Consider the following 14,777-nt stretch of genomic DNA (forward strand, 5'->3'; position numbering starts at 1 on the left):
TCCCTGCGTCCATCTTGATGATGTCAGAGGACCTTACTTACCTGATCTTTTGTTCCCCAGAAAGAGTGCTGTGAAATGTTCCTCAGTGTCATGTCCAATGCGGGGGTCTGGTCCCTGCGTCCATCTTGATGATGTCAGAGGACCTTAGACTGCCCAAGCATAGAGAAGAGGCTGCAGGGACCGGTGTAGAAGAGCCGAGGATTGGGTAAGTAAAGGTGCTTTTCAAAGTCCCCTAAACAGAAACAAGCATGTAACCCTTGCAGTGCCAGCACAGCCCCAATACAAGGGAGGGGGTTGGGCTTCCTGGAGTTTAGCTCTAACGGTCAACTATACACAGTTCTGTGCTTGCTTCTAATACGGAGACACAGACACTGTATGTATTTACCTGTCAACAAGTATTTTACTCCCAAAACAGCAAACCTAGTGGGGGTATCAGGGACTACATGCAACAAGCAACCTGTCATGTATACAAGCTCCGCGCCAAATACAAGAGCAGGGGGGGGGGGGGGGGGTGAGGATTCTTAGATAAACAGCCCTATGGGTACTGTTGGCAAAAAGGCAAGAAATGAAAGTTTGCTGGCAGTGAGGGACTGTTTAACCACTTCAAGTCCGGACACTCCCCCCCCCTCCCTTCCAGTCCGGACACTTTCACCCCCCCCCTTCCAGTCCGGACACTTTCACCCCCCCCTTCCAGTCCGGACACTTTCACCCCCCCCCCCCTTCCAGTCCGGACACTTTCACCCCCCCCCCCCCTTCCAGTCCGGACACTTTCACTCCCCCCTTCCAGTCCGGACACTTTCCCCCCCTTCCAGTCCGGACACTTTCCCCCCCTTCCAGTCCAGACACTTTCCCCCCCTTCCAGTCCAGACACTTTCCCCCCCTTCCAGTCCAGACACTTTCCCCCCCTTCCAGTCCAGACACTTTCCCCCCCTTCCAGTCCAGACACTTTCCCCCCCTTCCAGTCCAGACACTTTCCCCCCCTTCCAGTCCAGACACTTTCCCCCCCTTCCAGTCCAGACACTTTCCCCCCCTTCCAGTCCAGACACTTTCCCCCCCTTCCAGTCCAGACACTTTCCCCCCCTTCCAGTCCAGACACTTTCCCCCCCTTCCAGTCCAGACACTTTCCCCCCCTTCCAGTCCGGACACTTTCACCCCCTTCCAGTCCGGACACTTTCCCCCCCTTCCAGTCCGGACACTTTCCCCCCCTTCCAGTCCGGACACTTTCCTCCCCTTCCAGTCCGGACACTTTCCCCCCTTCCAGTCCGGACACTTTCCTCCCCTTCCAGTCCGGACACTTTCCCCCCACTTCCAGTCCAGGCCACTTTTTAGCTTCCAGAGCTATCACACGTTGAATGACAATTGCGCGGTCGTGCAACACTGTACCCATGTGAATTTTTTAGCATTTTTTTCAGACAGATAAAGCTTTATTTTGGTGGTATTTATTCACCGCTGGGATTTTTTATTTTTTTAGCTATATAAATGAAAAAGTCCAAAAATTTTGAAAAGAAAAGAAAAAAAAAAAGTGTTTTTCTTATACAATTTTGCAAATAAATCTTTCTTCATAAATCTCCAAAAAATATATTCATCTATCTTTTTAGTAAGAAAAAAAAAAATAACCCAAATTAGTTTATAACCAAAAATTATAATCTCTAAATTTTTTTTTACATTTTAATTTTTTTTTTATATTATTGATTTCTTTTTTTGAGCATACTGTCACCCGAGCAGTACAGTGTCACCGTAGTGACACTGTACTACTTGTGGGGGGTGATGAAGATTTTTTTTCTTCCTTTTTTACACTGATTGCTTATACAGCCTTTAAGGGTGTAAAAGCAATCATTTCTCCTTCTCTCTGGCTGCATTCCTGCAGCCATTGAGAAATACTGTGTGAGCTGTGATTGGTCCCAGCTTGTCACATGGTACAAGGCTGTTGTGAATAGCCCTGTACCATGTGACCTCTGTGATCATTCACAGATTTCACACGTAGTAAGCAATGATGTCAGAAGTGAAATCTTGCTTACTACTATTCATGTGATCACTGATTGGCCAATTAGTGATCACATGAATCGGGACCTCACACAGGTCCCGTACAGCAATCGGTGTTCCGCTGTGTCCAAAGAACACAGCAGGCACTGATCGAGGTGCCGCGTGTACAGGCAATGGATGCGGGGGGACATTTAGAAACGTCCACCTGCTCCGGCAGCACTCCCATCCGGCCATTTATGTACATGGGCTGGCCGGGAAGTGGTTACACTTGTGTGCGCCTTGAGGTTTGCTGCGTTACAGTAGCCTATTCATTTGGAAGAGGGTGGCAGCTCACCTTACCACAAGGAAAGCTGCTCCTGCAAGCATTTTCAGCAACACAATGCACCACCTTCTGCCACCTTCAGCCTCATGGTGATCCGTAGCAAAGGTGCATTGGTGGCTTCTGTATGTGTGCACTGGGATACCATTCTACATTTACAACACCGCAGAGCAATGCACATAGTACCTACCTCGCATCAATGAGCACTGCAGGAAAACGCACGGTGCACCGCAACAAACAGCCTACCTTTCACTCTTGCACAGGCGTGCCGCCTCCTCCCCTTCACTCTTGCACAGGCGTGCCGCCTCCTCCCCTTCACTCTTGCACAGGCGTGCCGCCTCCTCCCCCCCTTCACTCTTGCACAGGCGTGCCGCCTCCTCCCCCCCTTCACTCTTGCACAGGCGTGCCGCCTCCTCCCCCCCTTCACTCTTGCACAGGCGTGCCGCCTCCTCCCCTTCACTCTTGCACAGGCGTGCCGCCTCCTCCCCTTCACTCTTGCACAGGCGTGCCGCCTCCTCCCCTTCACTCTTGCACAGGCGTGCCGGCTCCTCCTTTTCACTCCTGCACAGGTGTACTGGCTCCTCCCCTTCACTCTTGGGCAGGTGTACCGGCTCCTCCCCTGGACTGAAATGGCGTACTCTGATTTCACTGCACACTGTGAGCTTCTCACAATGTGCATTAGAAGCTGCAGCAAGTCAGACAGAGCTGCGCCTCATTTCTTGGCTGGAGGACGTCCAGCATCATCTAGCACTTTCCTCCTCCAACTATTTCAGACCCACCACCTTCCATTAGCTGAGTTCTTAGTTCTTTCAATCATGGAGGCTCAGCATCACATGTGGTGGTTAATTAGGATGGACTGTATGCAAATGAAGCCACCCACTCCTCCACACTGATACCCACCCCACAAGTCACTTCAGGCTGGCCATCCACTATACCATTTTCTGTTCAATTTTTGCCCAATTTCCTTTAGATATAACTTGAACTATGTAGTGCAAGGGCCGGCCTAATTGGATACAATTGAAAGTGTTGTTTAGGTTTGACCTAATATATGGTTTTTGGTAAATCTAAACAAAAATTCTCGAGAAAATTGTATAAATGTATGGCCAGCCTAACGAACAGCGGATTGGGTGGAGGGGGAGTGCATCCAAGTGCAGGTACCTTGTTTCCCACAAAAGAAGCGAGACTCAACATGATGGGGTTAAACCCATTACAATCAGAGGCCCGATTATGACAGACACTCACATCTTGCAGCAGTTTCTCCAAGTTCTCCTGAAGCTCATAGAAGTAGCGGGAAGTAATGAGTCCATCACGAGACTTGGCCAGGCAATCACGAGCCAGCTCGATCACCTGGTGATGAATGAAGCTCAGGACGCCATCTGCCAAAGGGAGCACATTCTCCGGAGTATTGCTGCTGATGAAATCCGCCAATCGCTCTTCCATCTGCGCCGTGGCCTGAAGGAAACAATGGCTGAAGTAATGAAGAGAACGCAGGCGATGGTGACCACATATTCCTCAACATGAGAGAGCGACTACGAGAGTCTGCATTGTGCTGTCCGTATCACACCACTACATGGAGATCTGATCATATCATCCCCCTCACCCCACACCTCCTCACCCCTTCACCCCACATCTCTCCCCTTCACCTCACACCTCCTCACCCCACCTCCTCACCCCACAACCTCCTCACCCCACAAAATCTCCTCCTCACCCCCTCACCCCACCACATCTCACCCCTTCACCACACACCTCACCCCACAACCTCCTCACCCCACCACCCCACATCTCACCCCTTCACCCCACCACCCCACATCTCACCCCTTCACCCCACACCTCCCCACCCCCTCACCCCACACCTCCCCACCCCACATCTCACCCCTTCACCCCACACCTCCTCACCCCACCACCCCACATCTCACCCCTTCACCCCACACCTCCCCACCCCCTCACCCCACAACCTCCTCACCCCTTCACCCCACATCTCCTCACCCCACATCCTCCTCACCCCACAACCTCCTCAACTCAACACCTCCTCACCCCCCCCACAACCTCCTCACCCCACCACCTCCTCACCCCCTCTCCCTCCTCACCCCACCCTCACCCCGCACGTCCTCACCCCTTCACCACACACCTCCTCACTCCTTCACCCCACCCCACAACCTCCTCACCCCTTCACCTCCTCACCACTTCACCCCACACCTCCTCACCACACATCTCTTCACCCCGCACCTCCTCAGCCCTTCACCACACACCTCCTCACCCCACCACTCCACAACATCCTCACCCCGCACGTCCTCATCCCTTCACACACCTCCTCACTCCTTCACCCCACCACCCCACAACCTCCTCAGCCCTTCACCCCACACCTCCTCAGCCCTTCACCCCACACCTCCTCAGCCCTTCACCCCACACCTCCTCAGCCCTTCACCCCACACCTCTTCAGCCCTTCACCCCACACCTCCTCACCCCTCCTCGCCCCTTCAACCCACACCTCCTCACCCCTCCTCGCCCCTTCAACCTCCTCACCCCACAAAATCTCCTCCTCACCCCCTCACCCCACCACATCTCACCCCTTCACCACACACCTCACCCCACAACCTCCTCACCCCACCACCCCACATCTCACCCCTTCACCCCACCACCCCACATCTCACCCCTTCACCCCACACCTCCCCACCCCCTCACCCCACACCTCCCCACCCCACATCTCACCCCTTCACCCCACACCTCCTCACCCCACCACCCCACATCTCACCCCTTCACCCCACACCTCCCCACCCCCTCACCCCACAACCTCCTCACCCCTTCACCCCACATCTCCTCACCCCACATCCTCCTCACCCCACAACCTCCTCAACTCACACCTCCTCACCCCCCCCACAACCTCCTCACCCCACCACCTCCTCACCCCCTCTCCCTCCTCACCCCACCCTCACCCCGCACGTCCTCACCCCTTCACCACACACCTCCTCACTCCTTCACCCCACCCCACAACCTCCTCACCCCTTCACCTCCTCACCACTTCACCCCACACCTCCTCACCACACATCTCTTCACCCCGCACCTCCTCAGCCCTTCACCACACACCTCCTCACCCCACCACTCCACAACATCCTCACCCCGCACGTCCTCATCCCTTCACACACCTCCTCACTCCTTCACCCCACCACCCCACAACCTCCTCAGCCCTTCACCCCACACCTCCTCAGCCCTTCACCCCACACCTCCTCAGCCCTTCACCCCACACCTCCTCAGCCCTTCACCCCACACCTCTTCAGCCCTTCACCCCACACCTCCTCACCCCTCCTCGCCCCTTCAACCCACACCTCCTCACCCCTCCTCGCCCCTTCAACCCACACCTCCTCGCCCTTCACCCCACACCTCCTCGCCCCTTCACCCCACACCTCCTCGCCCCTTCACCCCACACCTCAGTCATCAAAGGCTTCCCCAATTCCTTCACCCCACATGACCTCCAACCACATTCATCCCCGTCACCCCACATACACCCTGAATCCATCCTCCAAAACACATCCAACAGCCACCATCACCCTATACATCCCTAAGACTCCTGTCACCCCACACCTCAGTCATCCAAGGCTTCCCCCAATCCTTCACACCACACAACCTCCAACCACATCCACCCCATCACCCCACATGCACCTCGACTGCATCCTCCAAATCACAGCCGCTGACTCCTGCCACATCACATATCTACTGACCCCCATCAACAAACATCCTACGTAACCCTTGACCCCGTCCACACTCTTCTTACATCCATCATCCCAGGCATTCTCTAACCCCTTCAACACAAACATCCTTCCGTCACCCCACATATCCCAACTCCGTCCTCCAAATTACATCCAACAACCCCCATCATCCCACACATCTGTTGCTCCCGTACTCCCCACTCCTTCACCCCAGTCCTCCACACATTCCCCTGACCTACAGCCTGCTCTCCCACATATTCATTACCATACACCCCGCTCGCCCACACATCCCACAACCCTACACCCCGCTCGCCCACACATCCCACAACCCTTCACCCCGCTCGCCCACACATCCCACAACCCTACACCCCGCTCGCCCACACATCCCACAACCCTACACCCCGCTCGCCCACACATCCCACAACCCTACACCCCGCTCGCCCACACATCCCACAACCCTACACCCCGCTCGCCCACACATCCCACAACCCTTCACCCCGCTCGCCCACACATCCCACAACCCTTCACCCCGCTCGCCCACACATCCCACAACCCTTCACCCCGCTCGCCCACACATCCCACAACCCTTCACCCCGCTCGCCCACACATCCCACAACCCTACACCCCGCTCGCCCACACATCCCACAACCCTACACCCCGCTCGCCCACACATCCCACAACCCTACACCCCGCTCGCCCACACATCCCACAACCCTACACCCCGCTCGCCCACACATCCCACAACCCTACACCCCGCTCGCCCACACATCCCACAACCCTACACCCCGCTCGCCCACACATCCCACAACCCTACACCCCGCTCGCCCACACATCCCACAACCCTACACCCCGCTCGCCCACACATCCCACAACCCTACACCCCGCTCGCCCACACATCCCACAACCCTTCACCCCGCTCGCCCGCACATCCCACAACCCTACACCCCGCTCGCCCACACATCCCACAACCCTACACCCCGCTCGCCCACACATCCCACAACCCTTCACCCCCATTCTCCAAACTATCCCGCAGTCCTTCACTACTCCTGAGCATTCACCCCCCCCCCACTCTAGCTCTCCCTAGACCCTTCACCCTCCCCCTGCTCTCCCACACATCACCTGACCCTTCACCCCTCCCCTCCCACACATAATCTGACTCTTCACCCCCCTGCTCACCCACATATCACCCGAGCCTTCACCCTCTTCCCCCCCACTCTCCCACACAACCCCTAAACCTTCACCTCCTGCTCTCCCACAAAAACCCTAAACCTTCACTCCCCCACTCTTCCACACACCTGCTGACCCTTCACCCCCCGGCTCTCCCATACAACCCCTGAACCTTCACCCCCTGCCCTCCCACACATCCCCCGACCCTTCACCCCCTGCCCTCCCACACATCCCCCGACCCTTCACCCCTGGTTCTCCCACACATCCCCCAATCCTTCACCCCCTGCCCTCCCACACATCCCCTGAACCTTCACCCTGTTCTCCCACACATCCCCCGAACCTTCACCCTGTTCTCCCACACATCCCCCGAACCTTCACCCTGTTCTCCCACACATCCCCCGAACCTTCACCCTGTTCTCCCACACATCCCCCGGACCTTCACCCTGTTCTCCCACACATCCCCCGACCCTTCACCCCCTGCCCTCCCACACATCCCCTGAACCTTCACCCCCCTCGCTCTCCCACACATCCCCTGAACCTTCACTCCCCTCGCTCTCCAACACCCCCCCCCCCCAATCCTTCACCCCCTGCCCTCCCCCACACATCCCCTGAACCTTCACCCCCCTTGCTCTCCCACACATCCCCCGGACCTTCACCCTGTTCTCCCACACACCCCCTGACCTTTCACCCCCTCCGTCTCTCCCACTCACCCCCTGACCCTTCACCCCCTCCGTCTCTCCCACACACCCCCTGTTCTCCCACACACCCCCTGACCCTTCACCCCCTGAGCCTTCACCCCCCTCGCTCTCCCACCCATCCGCTGACCCCAGTGTTGGCTCTTCTCTTGGCTATCCCAGTGATCCTCTGCCTCCCATAATCCTGGACAATCCCTGACCACTCCGCTATCCCAGTAACACAGACTATAGCAGACTCAGGTCTACAATGCTGCCGATTCAGTAAAGCTGCAAAAAAGCAAAAAGTTCTATATGGAGTCCAATAAATCAAAGCAACCAGATATTTGTACATTGTGGTCAGACCACGGAAAGATCAGTCTTCCTGGTTGCTACGGGTAACCGCACTGTGAATACTACACTCTGATTCTATACGGACTCTCCGACTCACCTTGGGAAATCTTTCCTTGTAGACATGGTTCATCATTACAATCTCACCATCATACGTGATGGGCGAACGGCCGGGACTGGACCCAGGAAAAGGAAAAGAAAAGAGGAAAAAATTACTGGCAGGATATTTAATATCCCAAAGCGTATTTGACTACATTTTTTCATTTTTTGAGAGTGCATTACATTTGGTGAGTGCAATATATGTTGGTTACCACGGATGGTGTTATTACACGGAAGTTTCTTCTGCACGCTATTTCTTTGGAGCACATTGGATATCAGATTTTTTCTTTTGGATTGGGACTTTTTATTGTTTTTTCACTTTTGACTTGGACATTATTATTTTATATATGTTATGTTTATTTATATTTATATTTTTGCGCTTTTTTTTACATATTTTTTGCTGGATTTGTCAACAAAGAGCAGCAGCATTAGTTTGTGAATTTAAAAAAAAATTAAATTATTTTTTGTGCGCAGGTTTTTTTGTTGAATATAAATGATTTCATTGTTCTCTGGCAGTACAGAGAAGACACTGGGGTGTTATACATTTATTATACAAGTTTGTGGTGCTATAGAATGGACTGGTCGCTCTGGGCAACAGCACTGTCAGAGGTAAGTGTACATGGGGGGGGGGGGGGTATTGTCAGCAGGTTGGAGATGGTTTAGCAGCTGGTTACGGCATGGAAAGACAGGCCACTCAATATCGCCCGGTTATAAATCTGTCTGTCGCTCTCAGCTGCCGAGGGAAGCCGGGGCCACACATGATAAATGGCATCGCTACGGCAGCATATTTCACATTCCGCCACACAAAGCCGACAATAGGGAATGATGTCATCTCAAACCGCTAACACACAATATTGGGCTATTAACGCTCCTCAACCTGATGTTTCTACAGCTCTGAGGCAATAACGAGGTAATACAGAGCGAGAACACAAGCCGCATACTAAACGATCGGACGGACGACGTACCGCCATGACTCATCCTCTCCCTGATAAGCCCCCATAACCTCCGGGGGTGGGGGGGACAATGATGTCATCCGGATAAGAATTACACACTAAAACCAGCCAAGTGTGTCCAGATGATTGCAGACTTATGGGCTCAGCAAACGCTGACATTTATGGGACTTATAGAACAGGTAGTACAAGGGCCCCATGATGGAGGCTCAGTGACGGGTATGACTGCAGGATGGCATCATCCGTGTGGTGCAAGGGCCCCATGATAGCGATTCAGTGACAGGACTGGCTTCAGGATGGCGATATCCACAAGGTGTAAGGACTCCATGATAGAGGCTCATCAATGGGTCTGGCTTCAGGATGGTGCTATGTGCAAAGTACAAGAGCCCCATGATAGAGGTTCAAAGATGGGTCTGACTAAACGATGGCCTCATACATGAGGTACAAGGGCCACATGATGGAGGCTCAGTGATGGGTCTGACTGCAGGATGGCATCATCCGTGTGGTGCAAGGGCCCCATGATAGCGATTCAGTGACAGGACTGGCTTCAGGATGTCGACATCCACAAGGTGTAAGGACTCCATGATAGAGGCTCATCAATGGGTCTGGCTTCAGGATGGTGCTATGTGCAAAGTACAAGAGCCCCATGATAGAGGTTCAATGATGGGTCTGACTGCAGGATGGCATCATGAATGAGGTACAAGGGCTCCATGATGGAAGCTCAGTGACAGGTCTGACTGCACGATGGCATCATGAATGAGGTACAAGGGCCCCATGATGGAGGCTCAGTGACAGGTCTGACTGTTTAGGATGGCATCATGCATGAGGTACAAGGGCCCCATGATGGAAGCTCAGTGACAGGCCTGACTGCAGGATGGCATCTTCCGTGTGGTGCAAGGGCCCCATGATAACGGTTCAGAGAGAGGACTGGCTTCATGATGGCGTCATCCGCAAGGTGTAAGGGCTTCATGATAAAGGCTCATCAATGGGTCTGGCTTCAGGATGGTGCTATGTAAAAAGAACAAGAGCCCATGATAGAGGTTCAATGATGGCTCCGAGGGCAGGATGGCATCATACATGAGGTACAAGGGCCCCATGATGAAGACTCATCAACTGGTCCTACTGCAGGATGATGTTGTCCACAAGGTGCAAGGACCTCATGATAGAGGCTCAGTGACAGGTCTGACTGCAGGGTGGCATCATCCGTTTGTTGTAAGGGGCCCATAATAGTGGTTCAGTGACAGTACTGGCTTCAAGAGGACAACATCCGTGAGCTGTAAGGGCCCCAAGATAGAGGCTCATCAATGGGTCTTGCTTCAGAATGGTGCTATGTGCAAAGTACAAGAGCCCCATGTTAGAGGTTCAATGACGGGTCTGACTGCAGGATGGCATCATCCGTGAGTTGCAAGGGCCCCAAGATAGCGGTTCAGTGACAGGACTCGCTTCAGGATGGCATCATCCATGAGGCTTAAGGGCTCCATGATAGAGGCTCATCAATGAGTCTGGCTTCAAAATGGTGCTATGTGCAAAGTACAAGAGCCCCGTGATAGAGGTTCAATGATGGGGTCTGACTGCAGGATGGTGTCATCCACATGGTGCAAGGGCCCCATGATAAAGGTTCAGTGAAAGGTCTGGCTTCATGCACATGTTACAAGGGGCCCCATTATAGAAGTTCAATGACCGGTATGGCTTTGGGATGGCATCATACATGAGGTACAGGGGCCCCATGATGAAGGCTCATCAAAGGGTCCTATTGCAGGATGACATCATCCAAAAGATGCAAGGGCCTCGTGATCGAGGCTTAATGACAGATCTGACTGCAGGATGGCATCATCAGCGTGGTGTAAGGGCCCCATGATAGAAGTTCAGTGACAGGACTGGCTTCAAGATGACAATCTGTGAGGTGTATGGGCCCCATGATAGCAGTTTAGTGACAGGACTGGCTTCAGGATGGTGTCATCTGCAAGGTGCAAGGGCCCCATTTTTATCAATGGGACTGGCTTGAGGATGGTGCTATGTGCCAAGTACAAGAGCCCCATGATAGAGGTTCAATGAGGGATCTGACTGCAGGATGGTGTCATGCATGCGGTACAAGGGCCCCATGATGGAGGCACATTAATGAATCTTACTGCAGGGTGACGTCATTCACAAGGTAGAGGCTCAGTGACAGGACTGGCTTCAAGGTGGCTTCATCTGCGAGGTGCAAGGGCCCCATTGTATCAGTGGGACTGGCTTCAGGATGGTGCTATGTGCCAAGTAAAAGAGTCCCATGACGAAGGTTCAATAAGGGTATGCTGACTGCAGGACGGTGCCATGCATCAAGTACAAGAGCCCCATGATGGAGGCACATCAAGGGGTCCTACTGCAGGATGGCATCATCTACAAGGCAGAGGCTCACTGATAGGACTGGCTTCAGCATGCCATCATCTGCAAAGTGCAAGGACCCCATTATAGAGACTCATCAATGGGACTAGCTTCAAGATGGTGCTATGTGTGAAGTACAAAAGCCCCATAAAAGAGGTTTAATGAAAGGTCTTACTGCAGGATGGTGTCATGCATGAGGTACAAGGGCCCCATGATAGAGTCACATCCACAGGTCTGACAGCAGGATGTCATCATCCGCATGGTACAAGGGCCCCATGAACAAAGGTTTGATGACGGGCTTCAGGATGCTGCTATCTGTGAGGTACAAGAGCCCCAAGATGGAGATTCAATGACATGTCTGACTGCAGAATGGCATCATCTGCTCATCCATGAGTCTGATTGCAGCATGGCATCATCTTTGTCATCCAAGAGCCTCATGATACAGGCTCTTCAGATGATCTGACTGCAGTATGGTGTCATCTGCGTGGTTCAAGGCCCCCATAATAGAGGCTAATTGACAGGTCTGACTGCAGGATTTTGTCATCTGTTTAGTGCAAGGGCCCAACGATAGAGGCTAATCAGTGGAGCGGACTGAAGGATGGCATCATCCAAGGGCCTCATGACCATGACAGAGGCTGATCAACACATACAACTTCAGGATGGTGTCATCTGCTTGGTAAAAGAGCCCTGTGAAAGAGGTTCAATGGCAGGTCTGGCTTTGGGATGGCATCATCCATGTCGTACAAGGGCACCATGATAACGGTAGATTTCAGGATGGCTTCATCCACATGATACAAGGGGCCCCCAGGATAGAGGCTCAATGACAAGCATGGCTTTGAGATGGCTTCAGCCATGTGGTACAAGGGCAATATGATAACGGTTCATTGACAGGTCTGATTCCAGGATGGCTTCATCCACGTGGTACACGTGACCCCCAGGATAGAGGCTCAATGACAAGGATAGCTTCAGCCATGTGGTACAAGGGCACTAGGATAACGGTTCATTGATAGGTCTGATTCCAGGATGGCTTCATCCACGTGGTACAAGTGACCCCCAGGATAGAGGCTCAATGACAAGGATGGCTTCAGTCATGTGGTACAAGGGGCCCAAGATAGAGGTTCGTTGACAGTTCTGATTTCAAGATGGCTTCATCCACTTGGTACAAGGGGCCATATGAGAGGCTCAATGACTGGTCTGGCCTTGGGATGGCATCATCCATGTGGTACAAGAGCACCATGATAACGGTTCATTGACAATTCTGATTTCAGGATGGCTTCATCCACGTGGTACAAGGGGCCCCCAGGATAGAGGCTCAATGACAAGCATGGCTTTGGATGGCTTCAGTCATGTGGTACACGGGGCCTAAGATAGAGGTTCGTTGACCGTTCTGATTTCAGGATGGCTTCATCCACGTAGTACAAGGGGCCCCATGAGAGGCTCAATGACTGGTCTGGCATCATCCATGTGGTACAAGGGGCCCAAGATAGAGGTTCGTTGACAGTTCTGATTTCAGGATGGCTTCATCCACATAGTACAAGGGGCCCCATGAGAGGCTCAATGACTGGTCTGGCTTTGGGGTGGCATCATCCATGTGGTACAAGGGGCAATTGATAGAGGTTCAGTGACAGGTCTGACTGCAGGATAACTTCATCCACGAATCTCACAGCCGATTGCTCCTGTTTATAAACCGCTTTGTGTTTTCAGTGCATGTTTAATTTGACCGATCGGTGTTATATCAATAACTATTTAACCCATTCACTGGAAACAGAGGAAAATTAATTTCTCTTCTGAGCTAATTGTTTTCCAGACAGGCATGGCAAGAAGATTAATAGCCCCCCTGCGCTCTGTGTCACCCAGGACCCAGCCAATGGGGAGGGGACGGAGGGGGCCTGAATACCGCTGTGTTTTCTTCCCGTCTCAGTTGGGATCCCTCGGGGACATGAAGTGACAGAATATTTAATGCTGGGACGGATGAGCGAGCCTGGAGGTCAGAGTGTAAAACTGGAGGGAAGAGACGAGCCTAAAGACTCCACGAATATTTGTGTTATCACACCGAACGCCTGATGTCAGCGGAATTCTGACACTCCACATATGGCGCCAACATCCTACTAATCACAGGCGGTCAGATAATGGAGATCCCACATGGAGTATAACTCCCATCATACACCCAGAATATTCCTCATCGCTGAACATAGAAAAAAAAAATCATTTTTGTGTGCATTGTAGTGATTTAACCACCTCCCGTCCGGCCGTTGTATATAAACAGCCTCCCCACCTCCTGCTTGTGCGCGCTCCCTGGGAGCACGCAGCACCGCGATCCTGTGCCCGTTGTTTCCTCCGGACACAGTGGAACACCGATCGCTGTACAGGACCTCTCTGCAAGGTCCCGATCATGTGATCACTGATTGGCCAATCAGTGATCACATGCAGAGTAGTAAGCAAGATGTCACTTGTGAAATCATTGCTTACTACGTGTGAAATTGTGAATGATCACAGAGATCACATGGTACAAGGCTATTCACAACAGCCTTGCACCATGTGACAAGATGTGACCAATCACAGCTCACACAGTATTTCTCAATGGTTGCAAGAATGCAGCCAGAGAGAAGGAGAAATGATTGCTTTTACAGCCTTTATGGGTGTAAAAGCAATCAGTGAAAAAAAAAAAAAAAATCACCCCCCCACAAGTACAGTGTCACCATGGTGACACTGTACTGCTAGGGTGACAGTATGTAAAAAAAAAAAAAAACAAAACAAATATAAAAAAATAAAATAAAAAATGTAGTAAAAATTTTCAAAAAAAATTTAATTTTTGGTTATAAACTAATTTTTTTTTTTACTAAAAAGATAGCGGAATAAATTTTGGCCAAGATTTATGATGAAATATTATTTATTTTGAAATTTCATAAGAAAAACACTTTTTTCAAAATTTTTGGACATTTACATAGCAAAAAAAAAAAAAAAACCCAGTTTTATCGGTCTCAAAAAAAATGCTAAAAAATTCATCTGGGTACAGTGTTGCATGACCGCGCAATTTTCATTCAAAGTGTGATAGCGCTGAAAGCTGAAAATTGGCCTGGGGGGGGGGAGGGGGTGAAAGCGTCCGGACTGGAAGGGGGGGAAAGCGTCCGGACTGGAAGGGGGGGAAAGCGTCCGGACTTGAAGGGGG

The 14,777-nt window shown here is 52.2% G+C and overlaps 1 protein-coding gene across 1 annotated transcript in view; it reads right to left on the bottom strand.

Annotated features, from left to right (window-relative positions):
• LOC149432840 (microtubule-associated serine/threonine-protein kinase 2-like) overlaps positions 1–8,368 on the bottom strand; it is a 72,389-nt gene extending 64,021 nt beyond the window's left edge. The window contains 2 exon segments of the mRNA XM_089664884.1: positions 3,545–3,754; positions 8,296–8,368. Coding sequence (XP_089521010.1) covers positions 3,545–3,754; positions 8,296–8,331 — 246 coding nt within the window. The 5' untranslated portion in view covers positions 8,332–8,368.
• Between the last annotated feature and the right edge of the window lie 6,409 nt (positions 8,369–14,777).

The sequence above is a fragment of the Staurois parvus genome, unplaced genomic scaffold (assembly GCF_062004578.1).
Source record: "Staurois parvus isolate SC_StPar_1 unplaced genomic scaffold, SC_StPar_1.0 ptg002088l, whole genome shotgun sequence".
Classification (NCBI taxonomy): Eukaryota; Metazoa; Chordata; class Amphibia; order Anura; family Ranidae; genus Staurois; species Staurois parvus.